The 15,677-nt window shown below is 39.1% G+C and overlaps 1 protein-coding gene across 1 annotated transcript in view; it reads right to left on the bottom strand.

Annotated features, from left to right (window-relative positions):
• The window catches only part of asic2 (acid-sensing (proton-gated) ion channel 2), a 385,466-nt gene extending 370,162 nt beyond the window's left edge, over positions 1 to 15,304 (bottom strand). Inside the window, exons 1-2 of the mRNA XM_079611595.1 lie at positions 15,281 to 15,304; positions 7,488 to 8,107 (exon numbers count right to left, since the gene is read on the bottom strand). Of these exons, the coding sequence (XP_079467721.1) occupies positions 7,488 to 8,090 (603 nt within the window). The 5' untranslated portion in view covers positions 8,091 to 8,107; positions 15,281 to 15,304. The remainder of the gene's footprint in view (positions 1 to 7,487; positions 8,108 to 15,280) is intronic.
• Between the last annotated feature and the right edge of the window lie 373 nt (positions 15,305 to 15,677).

Below are 15,677 nucleotides of genomic sequence, written 5' to 3'. Positions count from 1 at the left end.
AGCACAGAATAATGGCAAGAAAACATACTTATCGCATTGTTGCTGACTTGTTGCTGGCTGCACCCAAAAACAAACATACACTAGTATAATAGTCTAATAAGCCGGTTCTTTTAACAAATTGTTCAAGAGACTCATGCGTTATCAATTTAAATCCCTCTAAATCCTTGACTGACTGAACTCACTTAACTACTGAACCGCAAGTCATGTGCAACTTGAAATGAAGCATGAAACATTTTATATGTGCTAAAAGTGCATGAAATTTAAACCTGTATATATATTTTTTCCTATTGTAAATATAATAATGTTGTGTAGTGTTGTTGTTACTGTTAAAAGTTTAATGCTGAGAAACGCTATTGAAAGTGGATCGGACCGCGCTATATCATTTTTTTATATATATATTTACAGTAGGAAATTTACAAAATATCTTCATGGAACATGATCTTCATTTAATATCCTAATGATTTTTGGCATAAAAGAGAAATCGTTAATTTTGAGCCATACAATGTATTGTTGGCTATTGCCACAAATATACCCGTGCGACGTGACTGGTTTTGTGATCCAGGGTCACATACTAACAGTGTTTCCCCCGAAATCCTTTACTGCACCTTTAACTAAAACTATTAAAAATAATGTTCAGCAACTGAAATAAAGATGAAATCAAATAAAATATAAAACCTTAAACTTAAAAAAAGGAAATTTGAAATGTTGCCTTGGCAACTAATTAAAATAATACAAATAATAATTCAAAATGTGTAGTTAAAGACATATTTGCAGATGTGTATAATCAGTGATATTTAATTTTATTCATTAAACTATAAAATGACACCCCAACAACTTTAAATACATTACAAAAAATAGTATTCTTAATTTTAGTATTTTGTAGTTGTGATAAGTTATGAATTAAAACGTTTTAGGTGCTATGGGGGTAGACCAAGGGCTGGGGGTCCCTTGATGCAAAAATTGCATTCTAAAACAAAGCCTGCCCACCACTGTTTCATCACCTCTTCCCCACACACTCTCCCAATGTCTTTTACTTGCCTTTCTCCACTTTCTTTGTCTGATTCCAGCAGAAATTAATGTAAGAGTCTGAATTGCCTGTCCACTTGTCTTTCGGTAGAAGGACAAGGAAGGAATCTTACAGCTCTTTTCAATCAGTCTCCTTCTCTCATCTCTGTGAAAAGGTTCTCTGCAGGCAGAATCTACCCATTAAAACAACCTCTCTCCTTTTTCCAGTCGCAGGCTATTCTTAGCACATCACATGAACATGTTTATTGCCTGACAGCTGCAAATTAAGCGCTATGTGATGATATAAAAATGAATTGAATTGCATTTTACCTGGCAATTACACAATAGCAGGACTCAGTAGCTCCATGAAAAATAAATAACTACTGGCAATCTGAATGCATATCTCAGAATAAGAGACCACAATATGAGGTCCAAGGAAAGAAATAATAAAGCCTTGCTTGGAAACATGACAGAACCCATGTGCATGTATGGTTTCATAAGTTCGGACTTTAACAAGCAAAGTTCAACTCATGTCCAGTCATATGCATGCCCACTGAACCGCAACTCATTACTTTCCTCATGTCCAACTTGAAATAAACATAGACTTCTTACTATGTCTAAATGTATGAATTGAGCTCCCTGAAAGACACTAAAAGGACTTTAAATTTGTCATTCCTAATAACAGCCCAGACCTTCTTTAACTACTAGCCTGCACTAAATAATGCTTCATGGAGCAGTAAAAAAAAAAAAAATTTGACACTGTGAAATGTTTAGGAACATTACAATAGGTGGTATGGACTGAGTAGCATACCAATAATGGTGTTTTATAGAGTAAAAACAAAATGTAAAAAAAAAAAAACCTTTATACGATGCACTGCGTGCAACAGAGGGCGATTAAGATAAAGCAAGCATGCATTTTTCATGACTATAGCCTTGTGCGTGCTTTAGGCCACACTTATCTTTTAAAGGAAGGTGTGTGTGAGGACTGCATTTCATTTAGATCTGATCTACAAAAACTCTAATTAAATCCTATTTTGTGAGGTTATTAAAGGCAAAGAATCATCTAGAAAACAAAAAGAGCACAGCTGGATCTGTCTACCTCGCCCTTAGGGGACTGATATTCAAGCAAGTTAAGATGTTGACGTTCAAGTGCTGGTTATTCTAAAAGGCCAAGCAAAGGAAATGCTAAACTCAGCAGGATGAACATAATGTGTGTGAAGATAGTCCAATCATCTTCAAATCAGCAGAGATGTGATCATAAAAGGCCAGTTAGAGCCCTAATAAACAAACATCAACCATGAAAAATCAAGATCGGTGCATCCCTGGTCAATTGTGGCCACGGTTAAACAATATTAAACTAAGGGAACAAATGGATCAAATGAATAAAAAGTGGCCATAAATATACAGGAATAAATTCTTAATTCTAATTCTTAATTTCTGTATTGTAAAATATGTCGTTTTTTCCCGCACACATCATGGTATGTGGATCCAAATATATTAGATTCTAAAAACAATGCCTCCACACCACACATTCATGCAGAAACGTTTAGTTTTAAACTCTACTACTAACCCAAATAATCAAGGCAGCTAGGTGTGTACTGTGTAGTAGGAACATGGCTATCCAAAAGTAGAAATAAGAAACCTCTTACAGATAGACCTCTTACGCTTGACAGATAGAAACACGTACAATTAATTTAAGGGTACGGAAAGAGTTGAATCAGTTTGAAATAAAGCAGTATTTTTAAAAGCACAACCATCTATCCAATCCAATGTTTAAGTCAGTAGAAATTGTGTTCTAAGGTTGGGAAAAGCACAAGATGTGTCAGCTGAAGACAGAAAAGGTTGTTTTTGTGTCCCAAACAGGATTTAGAGAGGCACAGAACAAAAGAAAGAGGAGATTAAAAGACAAATAAAAGTGCTTTTCACTGCACCAAACAGGAAGATGTCGACTTTGCAGGTGGCTCCTGAGAGCACTAAAACTTTAGAGTCTAGAGCAAAACCAAAGATTGTAAATCCAGACAAGAATCTTACCATAGATCTAAAAAGCACCCTGGAGCTTCCTCTTTTCACCAGTCCGTTTTGCTTTGTAAAGCTTTTAAGCCTTTAGTAATTATCTGAGAAGATCAGAATAAAACTCAGGTGGAGGCTACAACATTAAGCCCTTGCTCTTGTTTTACAAAAAAGTAAAGTCATGGAGCAGTCCACCAGCTGTTACAACCCAGGGAGTGTGTTAAATACAACTGTTGGCACTCTATGAAAAAAAGCACTTTAAGAAAGCAACACATTTTCCCCAACCGACGACAGCATCATGCGGCAGCGAGAGCCGCAGAGCAGGGCCATTGCAATATGTAAGTGAAAACTCAATACTCATGGCATCAACATACTACAAATGAATCACAGCAGAGACGAGCGCAGGAGGGCACAGAGCCGCGTTCAAGTCAGACATCTCAGACAGCGCCACAGGGAAGCACTGTGACTCACCACATCTGAAATACACGATCGAAACTGTATAATTACGGAGCATTGATGTGGTCAATACACAATCATAGGAAGAATCAAAAAGAGGGAAATATTTACCAGCATGACTGTCCTCTCTCACGCACTTCACTAAGGAGCATTGTGTGATGTGAAGGGAGCTTTTCTAAGACTTCAAACTGTCCTACTCCATTCTGGCTGTAGACGATGGTGATAGAGGAAATAATACAGAAGAAATAAACCAAACAAAACGGTTCATTTGACCATATTGGTTACTGGATGATATTAAAGCTGTTAATGTGTCCATATCCGCAGATATTGAACATTTAATTGTACATTTACCCTATTTTTACATCTAGATTATTGTTTCTGCCAATTAAAGTTAATCTTTAAAACATTAATAATTGAATGACACTTTTAAATGTAATCTTAAGCAAATACAAACAACTGACTTTAGTGTTTTGTTTAATTTATTATGACAAAATAAATAAAAGTCCTTTATTGGTTCTGTGTCGGTCAGACTTTTTATATTGTTACACCACCCCTAGTTATAATTGTTCAATCAAAATGACTTCACATTTGCTCAGAAAAATACGGACATTTTTTTTTACCAAGTCACAACATTTTTTTTATTTTTTTTTAGGCAATGCATTTACAGCATTTGTGCAAAAGCATGATTGTGCTTGCACAGTGTAATTTTTATTTCAAATGTAAATGGGGATGTCAGAAGAACAGACGCGGACTGGTAAATGTTAAGTCAACACTGTCATTCGCTAAGAAATGCATCATACACTGTGATAAAGGATAGTTGATGTCCCACACAGTCTGCCTTGGCTTTTACCCAACAGTGAAATTATTCCCGTATTGCCTGTAATGTCATAGGAAAGTGTAGAAGTGACAGGAAATGACATGTTGATGACTAGGGGGTGCAATCAGGAAAGGCTAGGGTCAAACTCAGGTCACCTGCATATAATCACCACTACACAACATGTCCCACCACTACATACTAATTTATTAGCTGTAAAAAACTTAAACTTAAACTTAAAATGATTCCCTGCAGTTTTCTGTCAAAATAAAGCTTGAGAATTTAACTCAAGTGAATATATGAAGACAAACGTATTGTAATTTTACTTGTTTAAAGTGAAATAATTGGTTGACATTTTCTTCATTTCGATTCCATCATCTCTAGGGATAGAACACTCAGGCCATGTTTGAGCAAAGCACTGACACATTAGTATGAAGAAAGTATGTCTTCAACCACGCTAGTCTACCACACTTTAACACTGAATCAGCCCACACATGCAGAAAGAAATCACACAGTATCCTGTTCACGGTTGGCTCTGCATATGAAGAATTTGATCAGGTCATCCCATGCCAGACTCACTCCTGCCTTTGATATCGGCTGCGTACACACATGAAGCACTTATCTTTCAAATTAAGGCTATGTTCAAAGTAAAGCAACCAATTGATGTCCGGTCTCTCAGTGTGTGAACACTCGGCCAGTCGGTGGACAGAGGGTCATGACAATACAAGGGCAATTCAGCAATATACCGGTAGACGTGTGCATTTGACTCATGTGATAATATGTTTGTTCTCTCTCTTTCTCTCTCTAAAGATACATTAAGAGAAGCATGAATCTTTACAGCTTGACTATACAACTTATAACAATATATTTCATTATACGATTATAATTTGTAGTCATAGTTATAATGTTTATTTACCAATTTACCAGTACTTGTAAGTATTAAAATGTGATTTTTACCACACAATGTACAGACAACCACCATATACAGATGGTATACAGAAAGCCACGTGGTAAATTGTTCATATAAGTGGAACAAAACATAGCCAACTCGTTCACATACACAGGGTCAAACACACAAAGAAAAAGAAAAAAAACACTATAATAGAGTTAACCAATTTAAGTATTTTTTTTACTGTTGCATTTTTTGTAAATATTTTTTTTTTTACAGTGTATGCATCTCAATGGCCATTACTTAGCTGGTGGCAGCCCTGAAAGTAGGCCATGTGATAATAAGAAACAAATCACATGAGCTGTAAATGTCATGTGATGCGATTAATAACTCTTCCATAAAAATACTAATTGGCTGATGACACCAAAAAGTATGCAGTCCCAAATCCACAGTAACAAGGTACTTTATCCTAAAAAGTCACACTGTATTGAACACAAGCTAGCTGAAGCAATCATTAAACAAACTCCCCTATAATGTCTCTCTCTCCTAAGCAGAAAGGCCAATACATTTTAGCAAATTGGTTTGTTTTGACAGTTCATTTCAACTAACCGGTTTGAAAAAAAATATTCACCGTTTCGGGGGCCAGAAAGTCCCTGCATGGTATTTTGCATCTTTTTTTATTAAACTGAAATATCAAGTTAAATACAGAGGTCTGTTTCTTTCAGCTTAGTTATGTAAATTAAAATCTCCCATTAGTTGCGTTTACAGTAAACTATCTGATCCACTGCTTCCACCTTGATTGAGTTCCACAGTTTTTGTAGGAGATACTGCTACATCGCAAATTCAATAGCCTATATTCTGATGCACCCTTAAATTACATCAATGTAGGTAGCTAGCTACCTTCTGTTAGTTACATTTAGCGTAGTCATCTATAGGCTACTATAACAGCACCATTTAACCAGGAGATATAAAAGCAAGAACACTATAATGCCTGTCTGCTGCAAACACTGATTCATACTGTACACACCATCAATGAAAACAAGAAGAGACAACACAAAGCAAGTAGCGTGTGCGCGAGTTTGTTTATAATGGTCTTGTCTGCGGTCGGAAGCACTGAGAGCACACGTGTGGCGACTGAGGGTGAATAAACAGACCTCAACCCCTGAGGAGAATAGCAGCACTCCAACTGAGTATCACACCAGCTATCAAACCTCATCATCGCAGCCCTCAGTGTTGAGAAAAACACATTCTTCACACACAGCTGCGGCCAGCATTTACATCTCCACTCCAGTAAACCACCAAAACCATTTTTACCAGTCAGAGAACATTCTAGAGTGTCCTGGTGTTCTTGAAATATTTAGAGCAACAACTAGTCAATTACATTTGTGATGTGTAAAAGCAAATGGCTCTGTCTCACGACCATTTCTTGTTGTCGCACGCATGCAGCTGACAGCTTCAATTTGTTATCAGCATATAATGCTTTCAAAGATACTTTGAAACAGTTTTGTTTGCGTCGTTTGTGGCTAAAAATGCATTGCGAGGAGCTCAGCGAAACATGTGGCTGCAGGATCAAGGGAGATGCTGATAATAGCAACATAAAAAGATATTTTAATCTGGAATCATTAGCAGGCTACATGTAAACAGCAGAATGAGATGCGAGCGTCAGTGAATCTCGTGAGGTTCAGGTGAGGATTCACGGGGCATGCTTGAGTTTCTTCACATGCAGCAACTTTATAAACAGTCAGTTTCAAATCAGTGGCTTATAAGATTCTGTTTCAGGACGTGGTTTAAGTAGGTGGTAGACAGCGACAGTAGGTTTTGAGGCAGAGTCAAAAGTCTTAAACAAGCATATTTTGGGGAGAAATTCCTAATATCAGAGTTACTGAGGTAGAATCTGTTCTGAATCCTTGTAGTATTTTGGAAAGAGGCACATTAGACATTCACCACATAATTAATCAGCCCATCACATTACATAAATAATACAAGAACAGTCTCACAGTCAAGGTGAAACACCTTCAGAATGAAAGCTATAGCTTTTCCAGCCGCACACAGAGTCCGAGAGTAGTTAATAGAGCAGTAAAACTCTTCACAGTTCACACCACAGCTTAGCGTCCAGAACTACATCATCAGCAAAAATCAATATCATTTCTTTACAAACCTATGAAACAGCTCAACAACAAGGATAATCTTTAGAGCTAACAACACTGAGCCCATAATGCTGCCTTTAGTCCACAGCAGCGAAACACACTTCTTCCAAGCCTATTGAGCCCTTAAAGAAATACCTTGTGAAAGAAACATCTTGCAGACACTCACCGTTTTGAAGTCCTGGTCGCTGCACTCCTGGCCCTGGAAACGGCAGTAGAGCATCATCTCCTTCAGGTCGTGTCCCACTCGTTCACTGAACTCCCGCATGCTAAAGGGCTTTGGCCGGTAGTTAGTGAAGTTGGATTTCTCCGTGAGAAAGGCCAGCACATGGGGCTCGGCCAGGTGCGGCTCGGGGATCTGCAGGTGCACATCCAGCAGGGACAATAGTTCCCCGGCGTGGTAGAGGTCATTCTGCGTGAGGTGCGAGAAACGGTAGGTGTTCAAATTACAGACGGTGACGGCGGGGAAGACAAGGCTGCCAGAAACCACAGCATCCACACTGGTGACGTGGGGGTAGGAGAGGAAATAGGCCAGGCGTTCGGCACTCTCCAGAGCCAGTAGGACTAGGCTGGCCAGCAAGGCCACGCTCCAGAGCAGACGGCGCGAAGTGGAGCGGTAAGGGGAGGAAGAGTAGGGGAAGATGAAGCGCAAACCATGCAGGGTGCTTCGGTGGGCAAAGGACTGCCAGGACGAGGGGCCTCCCAGGCTCCCCATGCCTCCGCTCTCGGTCTCACGACTGGCCTCGCTTCCACAGCCCTCCTTCAGGTCCATGGCTGACACGCACACACCTGCAGGTAGATCAACACATAGTGATTGTCAGCTTAAGCTCAGGCTGATTCTGGCTAGATTTCACTTCATTAGAGTTTCACAGACACATCAATAATGTATCATGAAATACAGTGTCTTTCTTGAAGCGGCGGGTTTGACACAAACATGAAGAGACACTGTAAGGCTTTATGAAAAAAGATACAACTGAATGTAGTCACCAGTGAGAGAGAGGATTTATGTAACACTAACCCTACTGACCAAAGACACTGTATACAGTTTTAAACACAGACGAAATAGGAATGTAAGAAAGGAAAGGGAAAAATAGAGAAGACTGTGTAAGAGATGAAAAATTAGAAGGAAGGAGAAAGAAACATGACAAGGAAAGTAGGGTGGAATTAGAAAAAAATGATGGGAGGGAAGGAAGGAGAAAGAAAGCAAAGAATGAAAAAGGAAAAAGAAAGAAAAAAAATCAACACTGACACGTATGCTCAAACAGAGACAAATCAAGGTGCACACACCCCCTGAAACCATAGTCAAACTGTCTCCTGTCCAATCAGAGAAAGCGACACATACACAGAGGAAAAGACAGGGTCCATTGAACACTAGTAGTCAGAGCTGCTCCTATAAATAAATATCAGGCTGGACCAGGATCACACACACACACACACACACACACACACACATCACAGCGCATGAAGGAAGAACAGATCTTGCTCCAGTTAAGCTGTGTGAGAGGGTGGCAATGGAGTGGAAGATGCTGCCCAGGGGTTTCCCTCCGTCTGTCTCTCTCTCCACCCACTCCATCACTTCAGCCCCTCCAAATCCCAGGATCCTCCCTCTCTCTACACAATCTCCCTCCTCCATTACAAATCTCTCTCTCTCTCTTTAACTTTCTCCCACTTGTTAAAGAAATGTTTTGAAAATGCCCAGAGCAAATACAGTAATGTTCTCCAAAGATATTTCCAAAAGAGTGACATGCCAATAAAGCTATACTGACCTGAAATTGCACAATATTACACATGATCTTAAAAACTATCACATTATCCATAAACAAATTCATGCACGTGCACACACGGTCACTGGACATCCAAAGGCAATTCTAAGCACCTCACGTGCAGCCTAAGGACGCAGCATCCAACCGTCCATGAGTGTGTGTATGTGTACGAGAGAGAGAGAGAGAGAGAGAGAGAGAGAGAGAGAGAAGAGAGAGAGAGAGAGAGAGAGAGAGAGAGAGAGAGAGAGAGAGAGAGCGAGAGAGAGAGAGAGAGAGAGAGAGAGAGAGAGAGAGAGAGAGAGAGAGCGAGAGCGAGAGAGAGAGAGAGAGAGAGAGAGAGAGAGAGAGAGAGAGAGAGAGAGAGAGAGAGAGAGAGAGAGAGAGAGAGAGGGCCGGAGATGTTGTCGTTTATCCTGAGTCGGCGAAGTGTGTGAGCGCGATCTTATCCCAGTCGCGCGCTTCCCGCGCTAGTCCAGTCAAATCATCACGCGTCCGGCGCTTCCGCTCCTCTTCTCGCCGTATCCAAGCAAAAGACAGCTGAGCCGGTACAGATGCGGTACACTCACATGTAAAAACGCAAACTGAGGTATGGAGAGAGAGAGAGAGAGAGAGGGGGGCTCGTTCGCTCTTGCTCTTCGCGAGACACTGTGCAGTCTTCCCTCTCTCGCGCTCGCTTTTCTCTCCTCTCCTCCCGCGTGCGTTGACACTCCACTCCTCTCCGCTTAGAGCGTGATGGATGGATACAAGAAGCAAATTGTGGGTAAAAGCAGGAACGTAGAAACTGGAAAGAGTCAAACAGTGGAGAGGAGGGAACACACAGAGTGAGAAAAAGATAAAAGATGGAGAGATGACAGATACTGTGTTTGGTGCCCGGCGGGCGACTATCATCACATTGAAAATGTGCAATAGAAACTGTTTGAGGCATCTTTAAGTTTAATGCTTGCGTCTGCACAACATTCAAGGCGCAAACACTTGAGGGAGGGGGACTGAGAAAAGCAAGAGATAGACAAGGAAAAGAGAGATATACAAACAGGGATAGAGAGAGAGAGCTAGAGAGATGCTACAAGTGTGTATTGTAATGCAAGCCGACAGGACAAAAGAGAGAGAGGGAGAGCACAGGGACTGAGAGATGAAAAATAAGATGACAGCAAGAGCTGAATTTGGAGGAAAGTACGGATTTGCCAGAAGGGGATAAAAATACAATTTAAATGGATGAGAGCAGCTGGTGAAAAATTTGATATAAAAAAAATATGTCATTCCTCCATGTCTGAGCGTGCGCCACTGTAGAAGATCATTCTACAATACTTTACAAATTTATTTCTCCTTCCATTTTTCCTCCTGACAGTCATGTAGTGTGACTCTTCGGAAATGACATCGTCTATGCCACGTTTTTCACGGCTCATCTGGCCGGAGACGCCAGACCACATCAAGACGGCAGAGCCTGAGGAACTGGACGGCTACTTGAGCTCCCTTCACCTCTCATAAACCTCCCCAGATCAAGCAGACAAGAAGCAAGCTTGTTTTGTCTTTCACAACAGACCGTAAACATCTTTCTCTTGTTTTTTTAGTTGCTTTTTGGGGGGGTTAGGTGAGGTGGAGAAAATGTTCCTCTCTATTTCATTGCCCTTGACACCCATTTCATTCTCCTTCTCTCTCCCTTCATCAGTCTCTCTGCCGCACACTTTCATTCACTCATTCCAGTTCCCTGATTTTCTCATCCGTTTCAGCCATGGGTACGCAGATGTGAGGAACAGAAAAGGGGAACGAGCAAAGAGGTAATTTATGAACCTCTGCAAATACATTTACACAAAACGGGTTTACGGGACACACACACACACACAGCTCTGATTCTAAGTGTGGAGAGCATTTGGCACACAGATCAATAGGTGAGGCTGGAATTTTATACTGGAGCTCTGACAGCCTGTAATGACACGAGCTCAGTTAAAGCCATTTGGAAGAGTAAAGTGCATATAAGACACACAGTCATGACCTGACAGGAATAAACATACTGCCTGAAGCATCATGCCCATTCACCCGAATGGATATAAATGCAACTTTCAAAATCAAATGATTGGTATCTTTGAAAAATGAACATGCACGGTTATTGTAGGTAAAAAAAAAATTTAAAAAGAAAGGTTTACATGACCAACTAAAATTTTAGGGTTGTAAGCAGTTTTTTCATGTTCACCAAGGCTGCATTTATTGGATTAAAAAAATGTAGTAAAAACAGTAATATTGTGAAATACATACAATAAGAAGCCATTACTCCAGTCTTAAGTGTCACATGATACATCAGAAATCATTCTACAGTCACGGCCAAAAGATTTGCCAGTAACACATTTTGTGGTTCTGAAAGTTTGCTTTATTATTATATTTGTAAATTATTTTTTTTACGACTCTATACTGGAAAACAATAAGGATTTCGTTTTAAAGACTTTTATTGACCAAATTGAAAACATTTAATATATGTGACAACATAGTCAATATTTAGTTGACCCTTCTTCATAACCTCTGCAATTCACTCTGGCATGAGCTTCTGGGCCAAATCCTGACTGATGGCGATCCATTCTTGACTTTTTAGTGCTTGGAGTTGATCACAATTGGTGGGATTATACTTGTTCACATGCCTTTTGAGGATTGACCACAGTTTATCTATTGGATTGAGATCTGGGGAGCTGCCTGGCCACGGATCAAAAATTGAAATGCTCTCCGAGCTACTTCACGATCACCCTTGCTCTTGCAGGATGTTTTGCTACCATTTTTTATTCATGGAAGAGGTTTTTTTTTTTGCATGAATTGTAAGAGAGCCCATTCCCTTGAATGAAAAACAGCCCCACACATGGATGGTCTCAGGATGCTTTGCTGTTGGCACGACACAGGACTCATAGTAGCGTTCATTTAGTCTTCTCCGGGGGCGTCATTGGGGAAAATAACCAGTTTTCTGCCGTCCAATTCTTGTAGTTGCTGACAGAACTTCAGTCTGTCCTTGATGTGTTTCTTGTAGAGAAGTGGCTTCTTTGCTACCCTTCTTGACTCGAGGCCGTTATCCAAAAGTCTTGGTCTCACTGTGCGTGCAGATGCTCACACACACGTTCTCACACACGATACTGAGCAGCTCAGCACTAGTGGTGACACGATTCTGTAGCCGACTCCTCAGGAGGAGAGGAGACTGTCCTAGCGCTTGCTGGACACTGTGGGACATCCTGGAGTCTTCTTCACTGCAGTTGAACTGCTCTAATTAAAGTTCTTGATAATCTGTTAAATGGTTCTTTCAGGTGCAAAATTCTTTGCAGATATTGCCTTGCATGTAAAGCCATTTTGATGCAAAGCGATGATGGCTGCACATCTTTCTTTGGAAGTAACCATTGGTAACACAACAGCACAATGATTGGAAGCACTTTTTCATTCCCGTTTATAGTCTGCTCTTATAATCCAATCAAAATGATACTGGCTAGTACTCAATCACACTTTCCCCATCTGCTGATGATGATGATATGATTAGTGAAATTATATTATATGGTCATTTTGTGCCAAGGACAAAAGACAGTGAAAATTGGGGTTTTATGATTTTTTTACAATTTGGGCAATGAAGCATTTTGCAATTATTCAAAATGTATCTGCTGCACTCTGCACAATAATATAACTATGTGAATTAACAACACAACTGAAGCATCAAACTTTGTAAAACAAAATGTATGTCACTGTCAAAAAATTTGGCTATTACTGTAATATGTTGATTTAGTGCTCAATAAATATTTATTTTTATTATCAATTTGTGAAAAAAACGTACATTTTTATAACATTATAAATGTCTTAAAGGGGTCATGACATGAGAAACCAAATTTGCCTTGATCTTTTGGTATATAAGAGGTCTTTGTACCATTAAAACGTCCTGCAAGTTTCAACGTCCTCCCCATTATAAACGAATCATTTATTTAATCAAGCTCTAAATACAGCTCGTTCTGGATCCATGGTAAGAAGTGACGTCACGGTAAGAAGTGACGTACCAGCGTTTGCATATGACCGCCTCCAGCACAAGACAACTACGCTTTAAGCGCAAGACAACTACGCTCATTTCATATCGCCGCGCGCCTCACAAGCGTTCAGTCGACGGACAGCGAGTGGGTCTGTGTACAGGGAAATTACGATGCCACGCAGACTGTTCCTGGCTGTGGACAAACAACATCTTTGAATACGCTGCCGAAAGATCCAGACGTCAGGGGAAAAATGGATGCACTTTATTTTTTGCGGACGTCTCAGTCACGGCAGTGTTAATTTAAGCGTTTGTTCTATACATTTGAAGGATGACTGTTTTGAGAAAAAATCCCAATATGATGCTGGTTGCTCAATATGATGCTGGTTGAAAACTATTGCTCAAAGATAAGTCCGTGCCGACTATTCTGGGCTCAACAACGACAACGCAAACTTACTTTTTATCACTGGCTAATATAAACACATTTGTATAAGAGAATCTTGAAAATATGTCGCCTTTCTAGTAGGCCTACATGTGATAGAAAATTAAAAATGTTGCCTTTACCAATGCTGCATCTTCAAATATGGCCTGTGCATGCATTTTTGTCCGTGGTACACCCTATCATTTCATTGAAATTAGTTAAATAATGTTAAACTGTTAGCAAATTAAGCTATAGGATAATTATGCAACAATAATCCGTTTTCAAGTGTCTCAGGTTACAATTTTTTTATTAATTCAAAATAGTTTCACTTTCCATGTGGACACGGGCTGATCCAGTCTTCGTTGTTGTGGTGATGGTTCATTTTCCTCTGATTCCGGCTCAAACAAGGTTTTATCATTGCAAGAGCCATCGCTTCGCATGCATCACCCGCTATTAAACAGTTGCGCCGAATCCGCAAATGTTCTGGCTGGGGGCGTTAATAATTGATGCATAGGCACTGACGTTAGCCAATCATAACAGTGGGCGTTAACACTGAACTCTTAAAGGGGAAACACCCCCAAAACAGACTGTTTGAATCAGAGGATAAGAAACAGGGTGGGAAAAGGTCATAAATCACTACACTTTAAAAGTTTTTTGTAAAAAAAACTATAGTAACACTATAATTGCACCTAAGGGAACATAATAAAATAAAAAATCCCATGTCATGACCCCTTTAACTGTCACTTTGTATGAATATTATGCATCCTCGCTGAATAAAATTATTTTATTTTTTTAAATACGTTTATATATTTATAAATGCATACATTATTTACATACTGACACTAATCTTTTGGTTGTTTAAGTTTAAAATGCTATAGCAAACATCACTCTTTCACATTTCTATATTGTCAGTGCAATCAAGTCGCACTTAAATGTCTGACAGTTTTTGGTGTAACTAATCAAACATGAACATATACTTTCATTTAATGAACTGGAACAGCCTACTGATACCAGTTTTCTTCCCACATATTCCCATTGGCTGCTCTTGCTGCTCCTGTCACGTCATAAAATGTCTAAATGTTTTTGAGTGTATTTTATGATTGTAAAAGACTACTTGTCATTGAATATTGTATATAAACTGTCATATGTCCTGTCATATATATCAACAAACATATTTTAGACTGAATTTTTATTATTGCGCTGTCAAAATAACCCAGCATGTGTTCTGTCCAATACTCACCCTGTGATGGGTTGCCAAATAACACAGAAATGGTGGTTTAATTTTATGTGCGTGTGTAGCACCTTTACTTAAAGTAAATTTAGTTTCATTCAGTGTTAGTATCACTAAAATATTATAGTTTATTTATCTATATTGGATTAGTTTTAATATTTTCCATTTTCATTTTAATTTGAAATAATTAATTTTGTGTGTGTTTGTTACATTTTATTTTAACTAATAAAATAAATTTAATATTTAACCAATTAATTTTTTTTTAAATCATTTGTATTGCACTTTGTTATTTTAGTGAATCAAATTGAACATGGAAATTTCTAATTAAGTACATTAAATATACAAGCAACAAACTTTTTTTTTTTTTTTTTTATGGTTTTAGGTTAACTAATAACTTTGATTAATATCACAAATATTAAATTAGTGATGTAGGATTGAACAAAACAAAAAGGACAGGGTTTTTCAGGTATTGCTCTAGCTGCTGATAATCATGAAGACAGAAGCTGTATTTTACATAAGTTATTTTCAAGTAGTTTAAAATAACAGCAAGTAATCAGCAGACAGGTTCACTCACAGCACTCTTAGCCAGGAGTTCAACTGCACATCACAAGACCTAAAATAAAAAGTATTGAGAACACACTGTCTAGTTAGAATAATTATGTAGACCAGCAGATTAACCACGTTTACAAATTTCTCCATTATTTTCCTGTAGTTAGAAGAAGTGCACTTCTTCTAACTACAGGAAAATAATGGAGAAATTTGTAAACTTGGTGCATTCAAAGAGGCAAGACGGAGACTTAGATGGTGAAGGTCTTCAAATCAATGCTGAAGAGTTGGGTGATTGATCCTTCAAGTGTCTCCATAGGCCTAACAATGAAGAGCATTTCAAACTGACCCAATAATACTGATAAAATCTGCCTTCCGTTCAAGTGCCAGTTAATTACGGCACTCGAGGTATAAATAAAAAGACA

Source organism: Phoxinus phoxinus (genome assembly GCF_949152265.1).
Source record: "Phoxinus phoxinus genome assembly, chromosome: 1".
Taxonomy (NCBI): Eukaryota; Metazoa; Chordata; class Actinopteri; order Cypriniformes; family Leuciscidae; genus Phoxinus; species Phoxinus phoxinus.
This window is presented reverse-complemented; position numbering and strand designations above follow the sequence as displayed.